Source organism: Mercenaria mercenaria, chromosome 14 (assembly GCF_021730395.1).
Source record: "Mercenaria mercenaria strain notata chromosome 14, MADL_Memer_1, whole genome shotgun sequence".
Lineage (NCBI taxonomy): Eukaryota > Metazoa > Mollusca > Bivalvia > Venerida > Veneridae > Mercenaria > Mercenaria mercenaria.
In genome coordinates this window covers 58,613,880-58,637,978 of record NC_069374.1, presented here as the reverse complement: position 1 = coordinate 58,637,978, position 24,099 = coordinate 58,613,880, and the positions used below count along the sequence as shown (strand labels likewise).

General features: G+C 34.9%; 1 protein-coding gene across 11 annotated transcripts in view; it reads right to left on the bottom strand.

Annotated features, from left to right (window-relative positions):
* Positions 1–3,622: 3,622 nt before the first annotated feature.
* Positions 3,623–24,099, bottom strand: part of LOC123527870 (agrin-like) — a 336,920-nt gene continuing 316,443 nt past the window's right edge. For all 11 annotated transcript variants that reach the window (XM_053523608.1, XM_053523610.1, XM_053523611.1 and 8 more), the window contains 15 exons: positions 23,920–24,075; positions 22,974–23,175; positions 21,625–21,837; positions 21,193–21,332; positions 20,652–20,759; positions 19,325–19,459; positions 17,431–17,553; positions 16,532–16,649; positions 15,827–15,938; positions 13,517–13,633; positions 12,562–12,748; positions 12,036–12,117; positions 10,245–10,481; positions 8,655–8,758; positions 3,623–6,897 (listed from right to left, as the gene is read on the bottom strand). In XM_053523608.1, coding sequence (XP_053379583.1) covers positions 6,749–6,897; positions 8,655–8,758; positions 10,245–10,481; positions 12,036–12,117; positions 12,562–12,748; positions 13,517–13,633; positions 15,827–15,938; positions 16,532–16,649; positions 17,431–17,553; positions 19,325–19,459; positions 20,652–20,759; positions 21,193–21,332; positions 21,625–21,837; positions 22,974–23,175; positions 23,920–24,075 — 2,183 coding nt within the window. In that variant the 3' untranslated portion in view covers positions 3,623–6,748. The remainder of the gene's footprint in view (positions 6,898–8,654; positions 8,759–10,244; positions 10,482–12,035; positions 12,118–12,561; positions 12,749–13,516; positions 13,634–15,826; positions 15,939–16,531; positions 16,650–17,430; positions 17,554–19,324; positions 19,460–20,651; positions 20,760–21,192; positions 21,333–21,624; positions 21,838–22,973; positions 23,176–23,919; positions 24,076–24,099) is intronic.

The window sequence follows — 24,099 nt, the reverse complement described above, 5'->3', positions numbered from 1 at the left end:
TACCTGTTTTTAACGCACTGTTGCATCTTTGACTGCGTATCACGAAAAACGACGCGGTAATTTTTTTTTAGAAATTTGCTGTGAATTCCTCCATTATTTCTGCACTAAATGGACTAATAAAAAACATACCTTCTCGATTTAGATTTTGCATAATTCAACTCAATTTGAAACGCGGCGCATTGTGCGTGTAACGTTATTATTGACGGTTTATCCTGATCTCCGTGTCTTGCCCGTTTGATGAGCTCATAAAATAAGGCTGTTAAATACGGGAAAAGTACATACACATTAAAGTGCACACAAAGGAATTCCTGAGAGGGTGATATGCAAAATGTTCACCGCGAGATATATGAATATCGACAGAGGCGCCATAATGAAGGCCGGATTCACACATGCACAAACACCAGAAAAGGTCATTTAATCCTAAAGTATCTATAAACGCTTCGTATGAAAATGTATCATCTCAGTCTTTTTATCAATGCGAAAGTATAGATATCTCAATGGGAGATATGAAAAAATAATATCACATGCATAGAAAACCAAAATAGCGTAGTTGTGCATGTGATATGAAATTATGCATCATATCACATGCGCTTAAATTGAAAATAACGGCTTTGCGCAGGAATTATAAAATCACTGGCGGGTATGATATATCATTCCAGTTAAAATAATGGAAATATAATGGAAAATTTGGATTGGATATTTATGTGAGATAAAATAATATGTAAATCTTGCTCTCACGGGAGGGTGATATAAAAAAGCCGGTCGTCGATGAAATGAGATGAACAAAACCAATATGGTATATAGTAGTAACTGGGTGAAAAATGTGCTTTCGTGATTCAGTCGAAAGAAGTCTCTAATAGATTAATCAGAGAAGAATTATTTAAGACTATGTGGCTTTCATTCTTATCTTTTCCTACTTACCTTGTTCAAACTATGATGTATGTATTAAATTTGTACATGTATTACTGTGAATGAAATATAAACTAACAAACTGATCCTGATTTTCCCATTTTTCGTGCATTTTCGCGTCAACCGGGTCAAAATGCGCATTATTTAACTAATGAAATGAATTTTACATGAAATAAGAAACTTTTCATGCATGTTTTCGAGCTGTTTGCTTGAAAATGAAAGCAGGATATTTATTTTACAGTTCGCTTTCTGAAATGCGGCAATATAAGGGTACCATGATTTCAGCTGACTTGTATTTCACAGCAAACTATTCAACACCCCTTTTTCTTTTCGTTTTCTTGTGTGGATATCTTGTGGAAAAAATAGATCTAGACGGGGTGAAAATCTAGAAATTGTATTAAAAATGTTTTGAATTTTATATGAAACAAAGAAAAATTTCGTTTATTGTTATGTACCCTTTGGGCATGTTCTGTTATCAGCCAGCGCTCCATGCAAGCGACCGCTGGGATTCAGATTACTTTCATCAGTGAGCCGTAGCGCATAAATTTCGCTCATGTGATATTTCAATGTTACCCTCAAGATTGATATGACTGCGCATCGTTATACGCATGTTTGAATAAATATACGAAACTTATCCCTCTAAACTGGTTATCCTTGTATCCCAGATACCGGACGATTTTTTTTTTTTTTTTTTTTTTTGAAAAATGTTTCCTATGCCTTGTATCATCATTTTTTCAGTAAATCAGTTACTTACTAACTAGCATTTTACTTTTACAAAAAAGACGCCTAATTTAGAGGCGTTCTACTGTTCTTGCACTGTTCTACTCTCTACAACGATGACAAATAGAAATAGCTGGTATTATTGGAATAAAGTTCTTTTTCACTTCTAAAATATGTTTGTTACCTTCACAGTATTGACAATGGTCTGTTGTCTTCCTTCATATTACGGAAACTGACGGACAAGGCCGATATTCGTAGTATGATACATCTGAGGAAGACAAGACCGTTGTCGAAATTGTCATGGTAACAAACATATTTTAGTAGTGAAAAAATTTATTCCAATGGATTACAACTACTAAATGAACAGCTTCAAGAATAGCTGGTTGTAGTAAATAATTGCTGTTTTATTTTTTTTTTTAAATATTATAACGACAATGAAATGTCCGTAAATTGAAGTGTTGTGTGTTGTTTTCATTGGTTTATACCCAACACAATTGAACAGTTTTCATAAGTTTTCATTTTAAACATTTGTTTTAGTGTTTGGATATCGAAATTTTAAGAAATTAAACTGATATGAATCACTGCAAAGTGACATGATAAATATTTGACGTTACACAAACAATGCATCGCGTTTGAATCGAGCTGAATGCTGAAAAATCTAAATCGAGAAGGTATGTTTTTTATTAATCCAATTAGTGCAGAAATGATAGAGGAATTCACAGCAAATTTCTAAAAAATAAATACCGCGCCGTTTTTTCGTTATACGCAGTCAAAGATGCAACAGTGCGTTAAAAGCAGGAACGTTTATAACGTTTTGACGTTGCATTTTTACTGATTTACACACATTCGGAGAATTAACGACAAATATATAGTGATGTTTTCATAGATATTTTCTTCGAGATTACAGTGTAGTTTGAATTTTAAATTTTGATGCACTAATAAAAAAGATACAGCGAAAAAACACAGAAACACCCCGATTTCAGTAAGAGCCGGCAGATGGCGCTTTGACGTCATTATGTTGCTATGTTACCGACGTCAAAATAAAATAAAAACTATATTTACGCAACGGCAGTTTTGTGACATGTATTTAATCCAGATTTGAGTAGAATCCGACGATGTTTTAAAAATCTCTAGAAAGGGCACATACTACCTTAATTAAAGAGTTTCTTTTGAATATTAAGCAACTGCGTTAATTTCTTAATGTCTGTAAGTGGGTCAACATTTTGGTTTTGACTGTCTTAAGTTATTGTTCATGTTATTAAATATGAAATTTAAATCTAAAATACCTTTACGCTAAAGCGCTTTGGCTTGAAACTGTTTTAAAATCGAGCTACCAATTTCTGACAAAATTTTCGAACTACCTCCCTATAGTACTTTTATAACGAATCGTAATACATTTCTTGGAGGGTCACCAGAGAAACATTGCTATAAATGATTTCATACATAATCATATCAATGCTTTAGGTGTTAGCCGACAAATAAATAGTAATTACAACAGCTCACCTTGTGCGCAACGTTCTCTTGTGAACTAAAAAGAATGAAATTAAAAAGATGTACCTTACCCATTGAGTCAACAAACAGACCGATGTTGGTCGAATGAACTGAGAGAGTATTCCATGGATGAAATTGAAATAGTATTGTGCAGACGAGCGAAGCTTCCTGTCGGTAAGATTTCTACTATGATGATGTTGGTCTGCACTGACTAGGTTACTTTTGATTTTTGTAATACACTACCAGCTGGTTGTGGAGAGACGGTGTTGTTCTTAGATTTGCCAGTTTTTGGGCTAGTAACATGTAGAAATTTCTGCTTGTGTTGGCAATTACGGACTCCTCTTATCATTTTATGGAGGATGCATTCAACATTGCTATAGTGGTAAATCGTTCACACATGCTACCAATTCTCATAGCAATTTGCTTTGCCTCTATTTCTGAAAGGTGTTTAACAGAGTGATGACAGTGTCTCTACAAAAGGTTCGAACAAAAATTGTTTGAAAATTGTTTTAATTAGAAATCAATACATATATATTAACAAATGACATTTTTATAATAATATCGATAGTACAATATAATCTGTAACAGTTATGTCTGACCAGGGCTATTATTAAAACGTCAATGCATAAGACTTGACAAAATCCTTTCACTATATCCAGCATTAAATTCAATTTAGTTCATTTTTTATTACTTAAGTTGTTATGAAGTAAACAAAGTCACCGGTAACGCCAAATACTCCTTCTCTAAAACATAACAATTAAACAATTGTATACATGTAACTATTTTGTATTTTTAAAGTGATGCAAACGAAAAAAATAAAGAATCTGGAGATATCAATGACACTATCATTGTTAAATTACACTGCACTTTTATTTTTACCAGAGATAATGCAGCTTAATCCAAAGGATAATCACTCTAACTTGCCTCAACTTAAACTAAAATGTATTTATTGAAACATCTACACTTCAAAATGAAAACTGAAACCGCTGAAGACGAACTAGAAAACAAACGTTTTAAAAAGTGACTAGACGACCGGCAGAATTACCGTAGGGTAACTCTAATAGACCAAAAATCACTTCTTTTACAGAGATATAAAGCAGTATGTACGTGTAATAACTTCATAAAATTTCCTTATTTATAGAAATGTTCCATACGCCTACACATAGTAAGTACATATTGGCCATAAAATTTACATTTTCAAATAATATTTCTAAACATCACTCCGGAAATCTAAAATAAAATGACGTAAATTTTTATCAGATTCTTGCATACCTAATCGACACTTCACAACAAACAAGGTATACGGATTCGGTAGATTAAGCATTAAATACAAAGCTGACCATATAATTCACAAGGACGAAAGTTTGACATTATATGTACAACATTTTCAAATAATTATAGCAATGAATTACATTTTAAAGGAATGCAAAGTTGGCTGAAATTATATATACAATATAACAATTAAGGAGCGTGGAATTAAATGCTTAATACAAAAAAAAACGTACAATTGGCATCACAGATTTCAGTGCTGATACGTCTAACAATCTGGTAATTCCAAACATATATGTAAGAAATGAATACATTGTAGACAGTTTAATTGTGGATATAAAGTAACATAGTCTGCAATTATGGTGTTTGCCTGCAACTGACACAAAAATAGTCTTTAAAGTGACTAATGTTGACTGTAAAAGGTATTTTGTGGTTAGACATTCTCATATCTTCCGCTATCATCCTTGAGTCTGTTCAATGTTGATTTCGTTTCCCATAATCTCACATAAACAAGCTCAATCAATCTGCTATTATTTTGCTTGATAAAATCTATACTTCTAAAGGATATGACCTTTCAGATCTTTAAAAACTAGTATAGGAATTCTACAAAAAATGCATTAGATTCACAACCTGAAAACTACATAACAATAAACAGAACAGGAAAATATTTGTTATACAATGTCACTGAACATTAAAACATTGTCAATTGAATGAATATAAAAGTCGAAAAAGGCATAATTTTGTAAAAATACATATCAGTGTTATACAACCTGCACAGTGCATATTAGCTCATGACAGTGGACAAGTGTGTTAAGTTTCATTTTATTTTTTATTTTGTTGGGTTTAACGTCGCACCGACACAATTATAGGTAATATGGCGACTTTCCAGCTTTGATGGTGGAGGAAGACCCCAGGTGCCCCTCCGTGCATTATTTCATCACGAGCGGGTACCTGCGTAGAACCACGACCTTCCGTAAGCCAGCTGGATAGCTTCCTCACATGAAGAATTCAACGCCCCGAGTGAGGCTCGAACCCACATCGGTGAGGGGCAAGTGATTTGAAGTCAGCGACCTTAACCACTCGGCCACAGAGGCCCCGTGTTAAGTTTCAACCCATTCCTATTAGTGGGTACAGAGATACCAGCTCACATACAAAACTTTAACCAAAAACTGCTTAGTCGAAAAAGAGGCATAATTTTGTAAAAATGCAAACCTGCGAGCTGCATGTCCGATTATGACAGTGAACAAGTGTGTGAAGTTTCAATCCATTCCCATTAGTAGGTTCTGAGATACCAGCTTACATACAAAACATTAACCAAAGATTTCTAAATCGAAAAGGGGGCATAAGTTTGTAAAAAAAGCAAAGCGGAGTTACAAATCCTGTGCTGCACAAGTCAGTTTATCACAGTGAATAAGTGTGTGAAGTTCGAATCCATTCCCAAAAGTGGTTATGAGATACCAGCTTACCTACAAAAGAACTTAACCAAATCGAGACGCCGGTGCCGACGTGGACGGCGACGCATGAGCGAGTCCATTAGCTCTACCTATTCTTTGAATAGTCGAGCTTAATACGACCTGATTTAGTGGTGTTCACCTTAGATATGCCATTGCCAAGTGTTAATTTACATGTCCAACTGACTACTTGAAATTTCTGAAAGATAATAATTCTTTAAATGAGGTGTACAAATACTAAATGTTTGTATTAAACAGATACATGGAGTTGCAAAACACATAACTTAAGTTTAAACATAGTATCATATATAAAATATAGTTTTAGTAGTGAGGTTGCGAGTTCTAGTATCACCTCTATGTGTTGTAAATGTCTACATATTTTAAAAAATATCAATCAATATTTATCCATATTTCTTCCCTCATATAAATCTACAAGTTAAGTGCTTATATTTCAGTTAACCAAGCTCATAAATACTGGATCTGAAAGCCTAATCTATTGGAAAAATACTAATGTTCTAAATTTTGCCATCTCCGATGCATTACAAATGAAAGATTTAAACCCTGCATGTAAAGATGGCTGTAAAAGTATAAAAACGCAAACCTTCTTATATCTTAGTTTAAACTGTTAATGCATACTTTCACGTGCCATTATTCATTCTTATTCCAACACTGCAGCCAAGAAGCTCATTTTTATTTCACTTGCTCCATCATCCTCTAAAACCTTTATTGAGCCAACAAATATCACATTAGGCCGTTCAATCCGTCACTAAGAATGTTCACTATGCTAATGCTATATGAACTATATGTATACTTGTTTAGAAAGCCCATTTAATTCATACTCGCCACAACCATTTTTGTTTTGCTGTTTTATTTGAGTTGATGATTTATGTTTTATAAATGATGATCTGTCAGTGGCAAAATTCCATGATACTACCGAGTCCATTTCTGTGATCATAAAGATGTAAATGTTTGTCAAGTATAAACACAAAACCGAGACAACCTTTAAAGCCTTTATAATAGTCTTGTGGTAAACCTGATGGAAGATCAGAACGTCCTCCTGAAATGTAAAATATAATTTCAAATGAGACGTCCACAAAAACTGTTTTAACATATCGTCTAATAAGAAATACAATGGAATTTATTTTGCTACTGCTCATATATACTCGGCGTCACTGAAAAGATACTACCTAATATATACCTCTTTACTATTTTATACAATATCTACGTCACTTTTTCATAGCCTCTGCGCGCTCTATTACTCATAGACCCTGTCTGATCATGTCTCCTAACCCATTTCATGACTGTCAGGTGAGAACAGCACATACGACGTGCAATTTCGCGACATGGAAGTTCGGCGTCAACCATGGTAATGGCCTGATGGCGTTGATCGTGCCTTAAACGAGGCATTCTTAGCAAGGATATTCTAGGTTTTTTAACGTATTCCTTTCAGTCTGTCGACTAACTTTCAAGTGCGATGAATGATTTGCGACAGAAAATTCGTGCATGTCGACATTGCTGGAAAAGGTCCTTTTGCACGTGCAGCCCGTGCCTCAAATGGAGTTAATCGAATTTGACAAATCTTTACACCAGTGACGTCTCAGCTGCGTCAAAAATGTAGTCGTGTTATGCATTTAACACAGTCCAATGCGATTTTTAACATATAAGGACCATTAGGGTTGTAACTTTTCAGTGACGCTGAGTATAATTATCAATTATCGCAATAACTGTTATTTAACTTTTCATGTGGAAAAATATGCTGCTTACTCAACAGATTAAAACTTTTACAATGACGCGATTATTTTCCTATCAAACAAAGAAGTCTGAAAGTTGTGTTACTATTCAACGATTCACTTTTTTGCTTGAATTGTACACGCAATTACGCATAGGTTTTTTACAATCAATATACAAAAAAAAGGAGTTATCCGCCACTTCAACCACCTTTAATATGTAATGTCTTTATCATTTATCACATACTATGCACCTATAATAATCAGAAGTGGCAGTTGCCAGTTACTACATTTTCGTAAGTATCTATATTATACCCTAACATGTGGCCTTTCATTTCACTTATGCGTTTATGGAACGTTAGGGGATATAACTAGTCACAAGTTGGGAACTTCTGGTTTGGAACATCAGGGGGATTAGGTACAGTCGCAGCTATGGAATATCAATGGAGGTAACTATATTGACAGGTTGTGACTTACACATATATTACTCTAACAGACCAGACATGAAAAGTAACCTTGTTTTAATCAATTGTAATTTAGGTCAATAAACAGCGTTACACATGCATTACTTTAGGTTCAGGTTATATTGCCCCAGTAAATGGAAACATACAGGTCATGACAATTCGTAAGTATTGCTTACGATCTCCAATTTTTGGAATGTAGCCTGACAGACGTTTCCATATGACTGAAGAAGACGCAGTCTTATATTGAAAGTTACCGAACTCCTCACTATACAGCTTGCTAAGCTCATGATTCAACAGTGATGTCAAAACAATGAGAAATCATGAAATGTTATGTCGTTTATAACTCAGATATCAAATAACAAGGAATAAATCATACCTATTTCACAAAAGACTGGATTATAAGTAATGTGTGAATTGCTTAATTCGATAATAAAATGTTTTGCCTTTACAATCTGCTACATTTGTAGTAAAAAGTGATATCAATCGCAGTCTACATCACTTGTCATATACCGACCTCATCAGAAGGCAATAATTGTGAAATATTCCAAATGAAGCCTCACCAAAACTATGTCACAGTCAATCGTGAATCATACTGGCTTATTGATTTTAAAAATTATTAATACCTATCCATAACATGCCGTCAGTATCAAGTTGTGTTGCCCCAGAATCTGAGACAGTAGTAATCATAGGTTCTTTGTCAACCTGCAAACTACCTTGTCTGTGGTCCCTGAAAGGTGTAAATGTTCTATTGAGGCCATGGTGTGTTTGTAAGTCTGAATTAATGTTGACAAAAGTATATCTTTACTTTGTAGTTTAAATAACTGATTTTTTTTCTAAACTTTATTTCAGGTTTTCTGCAAGTAAGCTAGACGGCTTCCACACAGGAAATCAATATGATGTGAGCCGAAAGAGATTCATGTTTTACGCCGTAACCAGCCAAACATCGGTCAAGTTTACATGTCATGTTGCGGTAGCCATATTTTCTATCATCCTTTGCATCATAAGCATGCATGGGTATATCTTACATATTGTATGTGCGGACAAGCCACTTTTCCTATTTTTCTGTCCTATGGAGCTCAGGGTCCGAGTTGTTAAGTGTACCACTTTTAAATCATTTCCCAATACCTCTTACATTAATCGCTTGAAATGTAGAATACTTTCACTGGAAGAAACCATCCGACTGGCGTTAAGAGGATCGGTGGTTCTAACTATGACTCCATCAGTGTCTGACATAATGACCGAAGGGCACCTGCGGTCTTAACTTCACCATGGAAAGCATAGAATGAAATCACCATGTGAGCAAGAATGTTTAACACCACAAAACTAAACTTCTTCTATCCTACAATTACAAATTATATGTCTTTAAATGAATATTTTAACATTAAAGCAATAGTCATTAAATGTAACTGACAAATTTAAAGAAATTAAAAAATAAACAAAGAATTATCCATTGCAAAAAGCTATTTCAGTTAAGGTTTGGTAAATTGTAAATAAGACATTTATACTGAAAAAAAACCGTTAATCTTCCAATACATTGGATCTACATGTCATCTTCATATTTCTGACAATAGCATACAACTACATTGCATACATTTTGACATTTAGTGAACACCTCTTATATACTTCCGTAATCCTAGCCTATTCTCATAGGGTTGTCTAGGAATACGGAACTTCCTACAACCGGAGGCTAGGATTACGGTACCGTTATCGTAGCCACTGCCTTTAGTGAAAGTATGGTAACGGCAAACGCTGCAGCTGCAGATCACTGACATTCTTGACGTCAGATTTTTTTCACAAAGTCGTGGCAAACTGCGATATGCAAAGGATAATTTTAATTGCAGATGGCACAAAGCATTAATTTCCACCTATATATCTTCATGTACTTTTGTACTGTTTTTCCTATTTATGGCACAAATTTTGATTTAGCGTGCGGTGGCATGGCGCTTGAAATATACCTAGAAATCTTACGCATCTAAAACGGAACAATCCGAGCAAATATTTACCCATGTAATCTGCATTTAGCGTACACTTTAAAAAAAAATTGTAACGATATAACTACGAATATATTCCATGACGGAAGCAGTGACATGACATTCAAATCAAATCTGTGTATATTGTGAGTCAGATGATTTCATATCAACAGAATCGCTAGTATATGGCCCAGATCAAGACTGAAGTTGGTAAGATAGAAAATTAAGAATGTAAGATTTAACCTTTCAGCATGCACAGTATGCCATTCACCATCACTGACGAACACAGAGGACCTTGCTCTTAGAAGGTTGTTTATAGTCTGTTTGCCGAGGTTGTATCCTAATTCCACATAGCCATCACTTATCACTAAAGCAATATAGTCACTGACAGTTGGTCCCTGGCCTTGGAATATCATTAAACCACTTAACTGATGAGTACGGAATCGGAACTGATACTTGTTCAATTTCTGTGCCGGTTGGCTGAAAGAAATTTAGTAAAAGATTGTTAAAGTATATTTAAATAAATAATTATCCACAGTCGGAATAATATTAATCTTCTGACGACATATAATACGTTGAAGAAAATTGTTCATTCCAATTAGAACCAAAACTTATAAATATATTATAACATCATCAAAAGTAAACCTCACTGTTATGTTATCTAATATACTTACCCTGTGATTATGTTATAAAATCCCCCAAAATTATCCCCTTAATTATGTAACAATAGTGTCATAATGAGAAATCTAATATAATCTTGTAACTGTTGCAAATTATGTGATTTAATCTAAATTTGTTTGGGATGATCTGGTAAGTGTATCCGCATATACTACTAAGGGAAATCAAACACACAGTTTAGAGTACTTCAATTATGGTGTTCGAGACTAATGCCATACAGAAATGTCTGTGTTATTAGTTTTCTTAAATTCTGACGTTCTTCAGACGTACATGTACCTAGAGGTGTGCATGGCTGCCTCTAAAAACCAAAGATTGTCGATAGAGTATTCAGAGAACACGTAATTTGACGATTGTCATTACGGGTCTACTACCTTAATGTAGTTCTGCATGTTTGATAAACCGGAAGTGATGGCGTCACGTCATTTATCCGGAAAATGTAGAATAAATACTTGGCGTACGGAAATGAAAATCATTTTACGAATTAATCGCAACCTGTGAGTAAATTTATTACAGTGGCACTGTAACTATATTTCTAAAGTCAAAATATGATATCGAAACATATGACAAATTACATAATCAAAAATAATGTCTTAAAATTAGCGTGAAATATCCAGATCACTTTAATCATGGTCAAATATCTCTAAAAATAAGCGCACGAACCTATACATTTTATTTCATCAAATAATAGGCCATGTCTTTATTTACAACTGAGAAGTTTTATCAAAATCTACATTGTAGAAAGATTTCTATTCGCGAAAATGTTATGAAGGTTATGGTTTTCCCATTGACTTCCATTAGATAAGACTCATTTTGAAGTAATCTTATCATAATATCTTAGCTTGAGGAGATCCAAGGTGAATCTTAGGACAAGTATCAGCAGACAAAAATCTTAGCTTAAGAAGGTTTCAGTTAAATGCTAGGACAAGTGTTTGAAGTGACTAATCGTAGCTCGATGAGGTCTCAGTTAAAATCTTTGGACATGTATCAAGGGAGACAAATCTTAGCCATAAGTCACAGTTAAATTTTAGGACAAATATAAGTGGAGACCATTCTTAGCTTAACTTGATGGATCCAAGTTAAATGTTTTAGACCAGGTTTCCGCGGAGACAAATCTTAGCTCGAGGAGGTCTAAGTTCAAGGTTATATAAAGTATAAAACCCTTAGCTTGACGTCTGTTAAATTCTGCGAAGACAAATCTTAGCTTTAGGAGGTCGCACTTAAATCGTAGAACAATTAACAGCAGAGACAAATTTTAGCTTGGAAATGTCTCATTTTAATCTTAGGACAGGAGTCAGTGGATAAAAAATTTAGCTTCAGGAAGTGAAATCTTAGGAAAAGTAACAGAATTAAATTTACCTTGAAGTGATTTCATTAGAATACTGAAGATATGTTTCAGAATCAAATCTAACAGGAAGGCTTGTCTCTAAATTTTCTGCCACTGCAAAAGAAATATAAAAATACAATTATTTTATAAGAATAAAGTACAGTCCAGAAAGATATTCAGTTTGTTTTTAAGTCGTACAAAGCCTAAAGAAGTGTTTCAACTGTATACAATCATATAATTTGGTAAGCAGTTTACTTTACACACTGGCAATTCAACAACCTTGTTTCACTGCAGGTTATTATCATCTTTGTCATGAATAAGACAATCAGCAACGAGCACATTACATTTTGCAAAGCATTCGGACATGAAATATGTGCAACTTATAAAACAAACTTATGAACAAATGGAAATGAAATTTAATGTAAATATAAGACATGAATTCCTTTTTTCTGAGTTCATGGATTTGCAAAAACCATATTCTGCTGTTACTGTAGAAGGATTTCCGAGATAATTAATTCATTTCTTAAGTAACCTTCTAAAACACAAAAAGAGAGCTACCTTTTTCACACCACTGTCCAATAAATCGTTTTGGACATTTACAGTCCACTTTGTCGAGTTTAGGTACACAGACTCCACCATTCATACAAGGGTTCATCTGACACGGTGGTCCAGTGTACTGTGACACGTGAAACATCTCTAGGGCAGAACTCATTGGCTCTTCAATCAATTTGCCATTGATGTAAATCTAAATAGATTTACTTTTTCTTATCCATTTGAATTATCAATTCATCAGTTAAATTATCAATTCATCAATTGGTATGACTGATTTAAATTTTTGTAATACTGAGTGTACATAAAATGTATCAAAGCTAAGTTTTTCCATATTTCTAGAAAGGATATTCAGTTTTACAAAATTCTCTTGATATTATGCCCTAAAAGTTTCCGACAACAGAATGATGTACAAGACCAAGCTATGGTCAAACAGATATTGTCTTACTACATTGCAGTGCTTGTGCAAACTTGGTAGAAATTTCGCCGAATAAAACATTACTGAGACTGGGTAAATAAACAGGTCGAGTTCTACACAGAAGTGTTTAAACGATTTTGTTTTGTTTTGTTTGTTTTGGGTTTAACGCCGTTTTTCAACAGTATTTCAGTCATGTAACGGTGGGCAGTTAGCCTAACCAGTGTTCCTGGATTCTGTACCAGTACAAACCTGTTCTCCGCAAGTAACTGCCAACTTCCCCACATGAACCAGAGGTGGAGGACTAATGATTTCACACACAATGTCGTTTATCAAATAGTCACGGAGAACATACGCCCCGCCCGAGGATCGAACTCACGACCCCGCGATCCGTAGACCAACGCTCTTACCTACTGAGCTAAGCGGGCGGGCTTAAACGATTTTGTACATGCATGGGTAGACAAAAGAAAAGGTATGATCTTCATCTTTGTTTTAGTATTTAAATCTTACAAAGTGACAAACACGAATGTATATATTAACTTCCCGTACCCTCTGAATAACACCTTTCAATCTGTCCGTTATTTGAGATGCTGGTGGTAGATCACTTTTGTCTTTAAAACCACCTACATAGAGACTGCCAGTAAATTGTAGTCCTGTAAGATCTCCCTGAAAGTAACAGTTAATCATCATTAGCTTTTGTCTTTATAATAACCTTCATACAAACAACCAGTAACTGTATATAACAGTTAATTATAATTCGATCTACCACCTTCTTACAAAACGAAAAGTAAACTGTATGTTACAGTAAATTATCATTAGCTCTTGTTTTCATAACCACCTTCATACAAACAACCAGTAAACTGTATATAACAGTATATCCTCATTAGCTTTTGCTTTTACAACCGCGTTCAAACAAAAAGTGAAATGTAGGTCTGTAAAGAGCTCCCTCTACGTAAGATTTAATTATAATAGTTTTTTTTTATTACCATGTACTATATTTCTGTGTTTGTTTTTAACCCTAAAGATAGCCACCCTAAGCAATATATAAACAATTCCTCCAGAAGACTGTTAGAAATGTTAGTGAGAGGACAGTGTAATATACAGATGAAGCTCCAACTCCAGAAGAAATCCTTGGTCTTAAACGTGCCAGGTGTAAAGCACCCATACCAGAACTCTTATCACAATTAAGTATGTCTTTAAGCAGGACCTTGAACTGGTTCATGACCCATGGTTTCGTATTTTGACTGTGTTGCCATTTGACCACTTTGCTCGCTATAACTGCATACATACAGACTACCTGTAATTTGAAGTCCTGTAATATACCGTATAACTGGTTATTTCTGCGGGTAGGTATTTTCTGCGATATTTTGCGGGTCTCTTCCAGCCGCAAAAATTAAATTCGCAAATATTTCGTAGTTTCTTATATCGGATCGCCCCGTTTGCCGCCTTTTTTTACCTGTGACTTTAAATCACTTAATCAATACACGTATACCGCTAGTAGCCCCTCCACTAGCAGTAAAGTACAAATAATTTATCAGTTTATGGTGTACAATCAGTTTTAGCCAGTTTGGTGCTTGTAATAGTTCAAGCAAGATTTGTATATTAATGGCTCTGCTGAAATACCTTGTTAGAAAGGGCTTGCCGGATCCCAACACGCCCTTGTATGATAGCTTGTCGCCACGTGAAATAAGTAAATGAATTTAACCTCTCTACAGAAATCCGCAGAAATTAAAATCGCGGAAATTAGTATACCAATTTTTATGCCCAAAACGCAAACATCTGCACCCGCAGAAATAACCAGTTATACGGTATCCCTAACACTAACATTAATGCATTACTTGCTATTGTATTTATCGCCAAATACAAAGAGACTTAAAGTATTCTGTAGTCCACTAAAATATCCCTGAAATAACAGTTATGCATCAAATGATCTTGTTTATGACCATATATATACAGACTAATGTATATGCTAGTAAAGTAAGAGTTCTCTGAAATCAACAGTTAGGCATCATAACGTCTGGCCTTTCTTACCACCTACATACATGTACAAGCTGCTAGTAAACTGAAGTCAAGTAAAATGTTACTAAAACTCATTATTTATGGCCGTTATTACCATATACATGCATACTGATAGTAAACTTAGGTCTAGAAAAATGTTCTCGAAAGTAATAGCTAGTTGTATCATTATGTCACGTTGTTAAAACCACATACATACTGAGCAGTCCAGTAAAGTTTCCCAGACAGAAAGTAACTATGCAAAATTGACTGATGTCTTATAAACGTTCACAAACATAAGACTTCCAATAAACTGTAGCGCTATATGTTGTCTCTGTGTGAAACAGAACTCTGACTTATTACCAAATGTGACTGAAATTACCTGCTCCTTAAATACAGCGTTTTGTATCAATCAAACCCTTGCATTCGTAATGGTGAGCAAATCAACATGTACCATTTTTATTTTTTTTGGCAATCCTTTGATTTAAATAAATATAATGAAGTTGTAATCAGTGGCAACACTAGCTTTTTTGACTCAAAAGCCTTGGGTCAGGGGTTACAAAACAGAAACATTACTATTCTTAAAACAGGAGCTGAGACAGACACACTTTTCAGCCATTTCATCATCTTATACTAGTCACAAAATATCAAAGGCAAATATTACAAGAGGTGCATATAGCTCTTAATAGATCACCTGAATACCTTTGCCCTTAATAAAAAGTGAACATCACTATGACTAAAATGCTGTAACCCAGGTTCAAACATATTTATAAAAAGATGACAATAATCATATTATACAAAATTCTTGAAAGAGGTAAAACTGTTAGGGTTATACTGTTGTAAATTTATCATCTTTAAATCTACCTGAGATGAGCCTGTATTTGGCAATCCATCATCAATTATCAACTCTGCATCTTTAGATGTTCTCCTCACAGTTACTTTATGCCATTTGTTCAACCTCAGTCGTGTTGAACTCCTGCAATATGACAATAACGGAGTAAAGTCCCAGTGTTTACCTAGACAGCACCCCATGAGATGATGATCTTACAGTATAAATTCCATCATTTTTGCACTTCCAAGATAAGCTTTATTATGTCCAAGTGAAAAAGTGTTATGTTCAAAATGAAGAAACAGACCCTAGAAAATTCAATATAAGGTAAATTATTATAAATAAAGTATATTTATTTATTCTAGTGAGAGGTGTGGTGTTCATCTTGTGATTCAGTAATTTCACATACTAAAATGTTTATCGAGACCACCTTGCTGTACAGACTACTTTTTCTATTTCAAATAAAAGAGTTAAAGTATATATGTTGAATCTAGTGAGCGAAGACCATCTATATATTGCATAAATAATCATGACCAAACTGACTTTACAATGACTTTGTGGCGGCAAAAAAAAATATGAAAAGTACTTAGACTCAGAGATGGATGATGCAAATTAAAAATTTCCTCTCAATCATTCCACAGGGTCTACTATTATTTTGCTTGGTTGCATTCTACACATTGAAAAGATCTTCTTTTATACTTTACTTATACATCCTTAAAATATAATACAATATCAGTTACCTAATCACTACAGGGGAGTTCCCTAAATCAAATATTAGTTCTACAAATCTGTCATCAATATTCAATGAAAGAAAATCACCACTGCCGCCAAGGTACTGACTTGCAAACAATAACATTCCTGAAATGTACATAAATCATTCCTGTAAATCTGTAAATTCCAGTTACTACAAGTGAAATAAATTTTATATGAAAGAAAGTATCCATTGGCCCCAAGGAATTGGATTGCAAATAATAACATTCCTGAAATGCACATACATCATTCTTATCAATGTGCATACTTCCAGCTACTACTAATGAAGTAAGTATTTATAGATGCCTAGCATAATTTGCAGTTTATTCGATATCTTTAGTTAGCAAGTATTTTCTTTAGTTGCTTCAATACAACGGGTCAAATCCATGGAGAACATTGACTAGCTGAAATCACTTCCAGTGGTCATTACTTACGTACATGCTCATCAAAAACACAAAGGTAATATATATGAGTATCAATTTTCCGGTAGATGAGCATGGCATTAGATTAGCTGATTAATTTTGATTAAAAATAGCAAGGAATTTAGATGTCCCTAATTAAAACACTAATTAAATAAATTATTTTACATGTCTTTTCATACCAGTTGAAGAAAGAAGAAGTTTCAATATTTCCTAAAAACAAACTTGTGATAAAAGAATCTAACATTGATGACTTTCAACACGGAATTGATTACCAATGTCTCATAGAGATTAAAAGTTGAAAACAATGTCGACATCAAAATTTTATTACACTAGTGGTATACCAAATTTACAGAATGGCTTTATTTTACTCCTTCCATGTCACAGGTGATAACATCGATGTGTATTTTTTTTAAATTCCAGTCATCACTTTCCAGACTTACAGATGTAATGTAAAAAACAACACTTGCCGTTTACTGATTTTGTTAGGAACCACACTTCTATGCTGGTCTGAGTTGACAGGTTATCTGATATAGGTAACACTAAATAGGAGTCACCACGGAATTCTGGTACCTCGATTTCAGCTAATTTCTCTGTTATATAGAATATCATTTAACTGAATATACAATAACGCAACAACAAAAATCTCAAACAAACAAAATTAACATTCTGTATTCACAGTACTCCTGGATAATGATAGAAATTTTCAAACAAACAAACTACTTTCAAAGTACCTCTGGACAGTGATATGAAATTTCTAACATACATACTGTGTTAGATGTTCTGCCACTCTCTAGTTTCAAGACAATGGCTAAATTAATTTTGTACAAAAACACTATTTCTGTAGAGCTTTAATTCATTGACATAACATTAAATAAGAGGGCCATCATGGCCCTATATCGCTCACCTGTTATCATTGCACTTAAGGACAAGAAGCTATTTATAGTAACATAAAAGGGAAGTAAATTAATTAATTAAATAAATAAAAACATTATTGTAAGTGAACAAAAGAAGGATATGCCAAATAAAAACAAGAGCACTGCAATGCAACGCAAATGCAAAGCAATATACACACAAAACAAAGTCATATTACCTTTAATCTCTTAGTGTGACCTTGACCTTGAAGTGAGCCATCCGAAACATGCGCTTTGCACGTCGTTTTGACGAGGTGAACATTTGTGTCCGGTTTCTTTTAATCCTTCAAGTGGTTCAAGAGTTATACAGCAGAAGGGAAATTGTAACCAACAGACAGACAGACAGATGGACACCGAGGTGATAACAAAAGGAATCGATTCCATAACTCTGGAACCTATTATGGGATCTGGCCGGTTCAAGAAAGGAACCAAGATCTTATGGTGACACAAGTTTTGTGCAAGTTTGATTAAATTCAAATCATAAATGGAGCTGCTATTGTGCAGGCAAGGTAAAAAATAGCTAATTCTGGCCCTTTCAGGGGCCACAACTCTGGAACCCATTATTGAATCTGGCCAGTTGATGAAAGGGACCAAGATCTGATGGTGATACAAGTTGTGTGCAAGTTTGGTTAAAATAAAATCATAAATGAAGCTGCTATTGTGCAGACAAGGTCAAAATAGCTAATTCTGGCCCTTTCAGGGGCCATAACTTTAGAACCCATCATGAGATCTGGCCACTTCAAGAAAGGAACCAAGATCTTTTGGTGATACAAGCTGTGTGCAAGTTTGGTTAAAATAAAATCATAAATGAAACCACTATCGTGCAGACAAGAAATTGTTGACGTATGCACTTTATGGCCCTTTAAGGGGCAATAACTCTAGAACCCATGATTGCCAGTTTTCGAAAGGAACCCAGATATCATACCAATACAAGTTTTGTACAAGTTTGATGAAAACTGCTTGCAAAATGTGGTCTCTATCGTGTTCAAAAGAAATTGTGAACGGACAACGGACAGACGACGGACGAAGGGCAATCACAAAAGCTCACCCTGTCACAACGTGACAGGTGAGCTAAAACATAGTGTTTGCAGTCACAAGTTCCTTTCTCGTTTCTGGACAATGACGCAAACAATTTCAAACATACCATATTCAAAGTACTATATATCTTTCCTTTTTGAACAATAACATATATCTAATAATTTTAAAGAAGCTCATATCATTCCCAGAACTGCTAAGCTCTGGTTTCCAGACAATAATCTAAATAATAACAAAAAAATATATCATATTGACTGTAATTCTGGACAATGATACAACATTTCAAACACACAATGTGCGCAGCACTGCCCTTATCTCGTTCTTAATGACATGAAGGATTTCAAACACATCGAATTTCCTGTTCTGTCCCTCTCTGGTTTATTGAAAATGACCTAAATACTTTGAAAAAACGTACCATATTCACAATACTGCCCTTCTCTGTTTTCTGGACAATGACACAAAATCTCTCCAGATTCTCCTAGACTACATGTGGCACTTGGGTGACATGGTGAATTTGTGCATATATCTATCGGGGCCTCGCAGTCTAATCCTGCAACATAAGTAACTTATACTGTGAAATCAGTAATATTGGAATAGATTTCGTTGATTTCGAGGTTGTATTTTGTAATCAACCAAAAATTATAGTAGAATGATTTATTTACTTTATTTTGTTGGGTTTCAACGTCGCACCGACACAATTATAGGTCATATGGCTTTGATGGTGGAGAAAGAACCCATGTGCCTCTCCGTGCATTGTTTCATCATGAGCGATCCACCGACCTTCTGTTCGCAATCTGGATGGTTTCCTCATATAAAGAATACAACGCCCCGGGAAAAACTCGAATCCTCATTGGTGAGGGGCAAGTAATTTGGAGTCAGCAACCTTTACCACTCAGCCATGGAGGCCCCAATTGTAGACGAAGAACCTTGCAACCCCTTTTGGGTATTATTTCTTTGGGGTACTGGCAGGCTTCTAGAAAGTACTATTCGAATGGATGGCTCAACATAAAAAATATACTGGGCTTGAACTAACAAAGGGCCAAGTGATTTGTTATCCATACAAGTCATAAGAGGCCCCTGAAACAGGTTTATATTGCTATCCTGCACCGTGTCCATCTATAAACCAGCTAAAAGTCAGGATTGGTGGTTAAGTGGTAATGTACCAGCTGTTCACCTCGAGGTTCTTGTGTTTGAGCCCACTGGTCAACCATGACCAAACCTTCTCATATGACACCAGTACCATAATTCTTATCCAGGAAGCATACTCGAGTTAATCAAAATAAGCTTGAAGCTTCCATCAGAATCAAGCAAATACAAATTAGGTTTGGCTAAACCATGAATCCTATCTATCTATATGTATTGCCATTTTCCCTTGCCGATATGAATGGCATCCTTAACTATTATAACCAAATACAAGTCATGAATCCTTCACTGTATTATGTCCACAAATATAACCAAATACAAGTCAAGTACATAAATATCACCAGCTACAGTTATAAATCCTTTTTTGCATTATGCATTATGTCCACAAATATAACCAAGCATGAATTATTTACTGCATCATGTACATAAATATAACAAGCTACAAGTCATGAATCCATTACAATGTCAATCAAGCTGTTGGCTCCTAAAGAATATAAAATGGACACAACAAATATGTATCTACAGTCTTGGGCTATCTTAATGATTCACAATACAAACTTTAAACTAAAGCCGACAATTAAATATTTCTTTAAAAATACCTGTGTAGCCTTTAAAGCATTGACACTGGTAAATATCTTTGTTTAGCATCATGCATGTGGCCCCGTTTTTACATGGCAAACTTCTGCATGGGTTTTCCTCACATGGACCTGAAAGGCAAAAGGCATGAATAGAATATATAGGTGACAAGCTTATAAACTACTAGACATTATTTATTACTATAAGACTCCTTACATAAACTGCAAGTCCATAGTCTGTACTATTGACCAGTCTATAGTAAGACATTAAATATTTTAAAGGCTTTTTCTATTTTTAGCTGTCAGCCCCTAAAATCATTCAAGCAAAACCATTTGAATAATTTGAGAGAAGACCGTACAAAGATGATCCAGACCACGTTTGGTGGTGATCCAGCAATCGGATCAACATATTAACACGTTGTTTATAAGTTTTTCATCTCAAGTATGTACTAGCACACAGCCAGTCAAATATTAGCGTCTTGATGCGTGTCTGAAAGTCAGTTTTATATTCTAAAACACAATTCATGTATCAGACCTTAGCATTTTCTATTAACATCTCACTTACCAGCATCTAGACCTTCTAGTATTTGCGAAGAAGAACTTGGGTAATCCAAGTTATATATCCTAGCCATGTCCATATGTCCTGCTGTGAGACTTTCCACACAACCAACAAAACCTTGGTTCACACCAACTTTCTCAGATAAGCTGAAGTAGAGAAAATATAAAATATGTCCAAACTTATATTATTGCATCTTCTGTATAGAAACATAACTGGAAAGTCTGTTAGTTGCTATAAAACGGTTGAATCACAAATAAAGTGTATATTGGATAGAGAATACCAAGCCTAGTACGGAAGAAATTGCTTTCAAAGGACTCTTATACTGTATATATAAGTGCTAGGGACCTCCATGGCCGCATTCTTAACACCCCAGGATACAAATCACTTACTTATAACCATATTGCTATGGAAACAATATATAAAATCTATTATACTTACAAGCTTAGATTTTGTGGTAAATAGCCTAGATACAATCTACCAGACAAGTCTAAATAACTTTCAGTAGTAATGGTTACAGCCGCAACTGGTTCCATATTATCGACAATCAGCATTGCGCTCTGGCCCATTTTCTTGGCTATAATCTGATGGACTTCATCCTTTGAGATTTCATATGGATGACGTATTTGTTTTGGTCCGTTGCCTGTATCATACCTACAATTAGACGGACATTATTCAATACCAAATACAGGTGAGAAATAAGGCGAGGAAATAAATCATGAATTTCAAAATGAGCTCAAACGTTTCTGATAGCTTGAGATTTTTTTCTGATGAAAGGATAAATGTTTTAAACTTGTTGTAATATGTGACAATTCTATGTATTCTAGGTGACTTATTTAGCCAAAGGTCTCATCTTCCTTGCATAAACTATTGACTTTGCCTGTTTTTTTGTTATATGTTACGGACTGTTTTCCCACAGTAAGTCAATAACCTTATGGCAGGCAGTTGACCTATCCAGTTTTCCTGGATTCTATACCAGAACTAACAAGTTTCCCAGAACGTCCAACGTCTCCTCAAGTATCAGGGGCAGAGGATTAAATGACGACTCAAGTATAAATCTGTCTTTTATACATAAATCCCGACATGGGAGGAGGGGGGAGCGGTGACTCTATACTGTTGAAAACGATTTAGTTTCTTTTTATCCAGCAGCAAGAAATACTTAAGGCACAAGGTGATAAAACCTTTGTTTGTTTGTTTTGGGTTTAACGTCGTTTTTCAACAGTATTTCAGTCATGTAACGGCAGGCAGTTAACCTAACCAGTGTTCCTGGATTCTGTACCAGTACAAACCTGTTCTCCGCAAGTAACTGTCGATTTCCCAACATGAATCAGAGGTGGAGGACAAATGATTTCAGACACAATGTTGTTTATCAAATAGTCACGTAGAACATACGCCACGCCCAAGGATCGAACTCACGACCCCGCGATCCATAGATCGACGCTCTACCTACTGAGCTAAGCGTGCGGGCTAATAAAACTTTTGACTTCCGGGACGAGTCTCAGACTGCAGCCAATTTCAAGAATTCGCTTAGAATTATCTTATCAGAAATTTGAGTTTTTGACTGATCTACTTAGTAAAGGAAGTATCACAAAACATTGTAAATTACACTTTTGTATCGGTCCATTCTGATTAATAAAATCTGTAAAAACATCCTTTGGAAGCAAAGAATGCAACCAAGAAGAATAACAGCAGACTCGGTTTGACCGAGTCTGTTCATGAGAGGTAATGAAATGTGCAACACCTCTATATGAGATAACTGTTCATGAACCATAACTCTTTATAAATTCTACCTAAACTCTACATAACCACCACTGATTGCTATCGAGATAAACTGTCCCGTCCCATCTTCGTTCTGTGAGCTGAACAGTAGAATACCATCACGGTTGAAGGTGTGAAAGGCAATGTCGAGATAGAAATCTTCTGTAATGTTTCCTAGAGGCTGTAGTGTAAGATATGAAGATCCAGAAAATGATGGGGTTGTGAATGAATTTCCTGAAAATGAACAAAACAAACAAAATTTCTCTAAGGTATTACACTCTATCATAAACATAAACATCGATATCCATTGCAAATTGGTTAACTTTGTATACCTAACTGTAACATCGGCTACCTTCATGATGTCAATCTTATTCAAGTGGAGCTATCAACCATGTTCAAACTTTGTGATTTATGTAATACCCGGAGTGTATTCATATATGACTCAGACATACACTGAGGTTGCATGAGACTACATAATAAAACTGATGGAAATTGCAAATGGTCAGTAGATATGGGTATTAAAACCTTTTTATCAATGACACAAGCTTCAAAATTCGATGGATATTTGAGTAAACCTATGCCATGAAAATCATTAAAAATATTTTGTTATCGATGACATGACTTTGTAATTATGGCATTATATCGTGACATATATGTCACATAATTCTCTACCTAGTAGTATTTTAGGAGTGGCTGAAGTACAAACTTCTGAGATTGCAATATTCCTAGAAGTATCAAACTGTATCATTATAAGATCCTTTGTATGTATATAGAATGCTTAGTGTCTGTTACTGAAAGATGGTATTAAAATGTTTAACATCCCATGCTTTGTATCGCCAGCTTATACGGAAAACTATTATACAATAACATTTAACATTTAAGTTTAGAATGAAAGTATGGTTCAAAGGAAGTGGGATCATGAAAGCTGTATAGACACATCTACTTCCCCTAACGGCAGTTATTACGCAAGTAACTAACTTTTGTTGCATATGTTTCCTTTTCTACCAAGCCTGCACAAGCACCGGTACCCAAGGTTATCATCAAGTTTACACACACCAGAGTGTAAGCAGGGATTCAGTGTACATGTGTTTATTTCATCTGGAATAACTTCATCTGTATTTTCTTGAACCACCTCTGCAAATGTGAATAAACTTTATT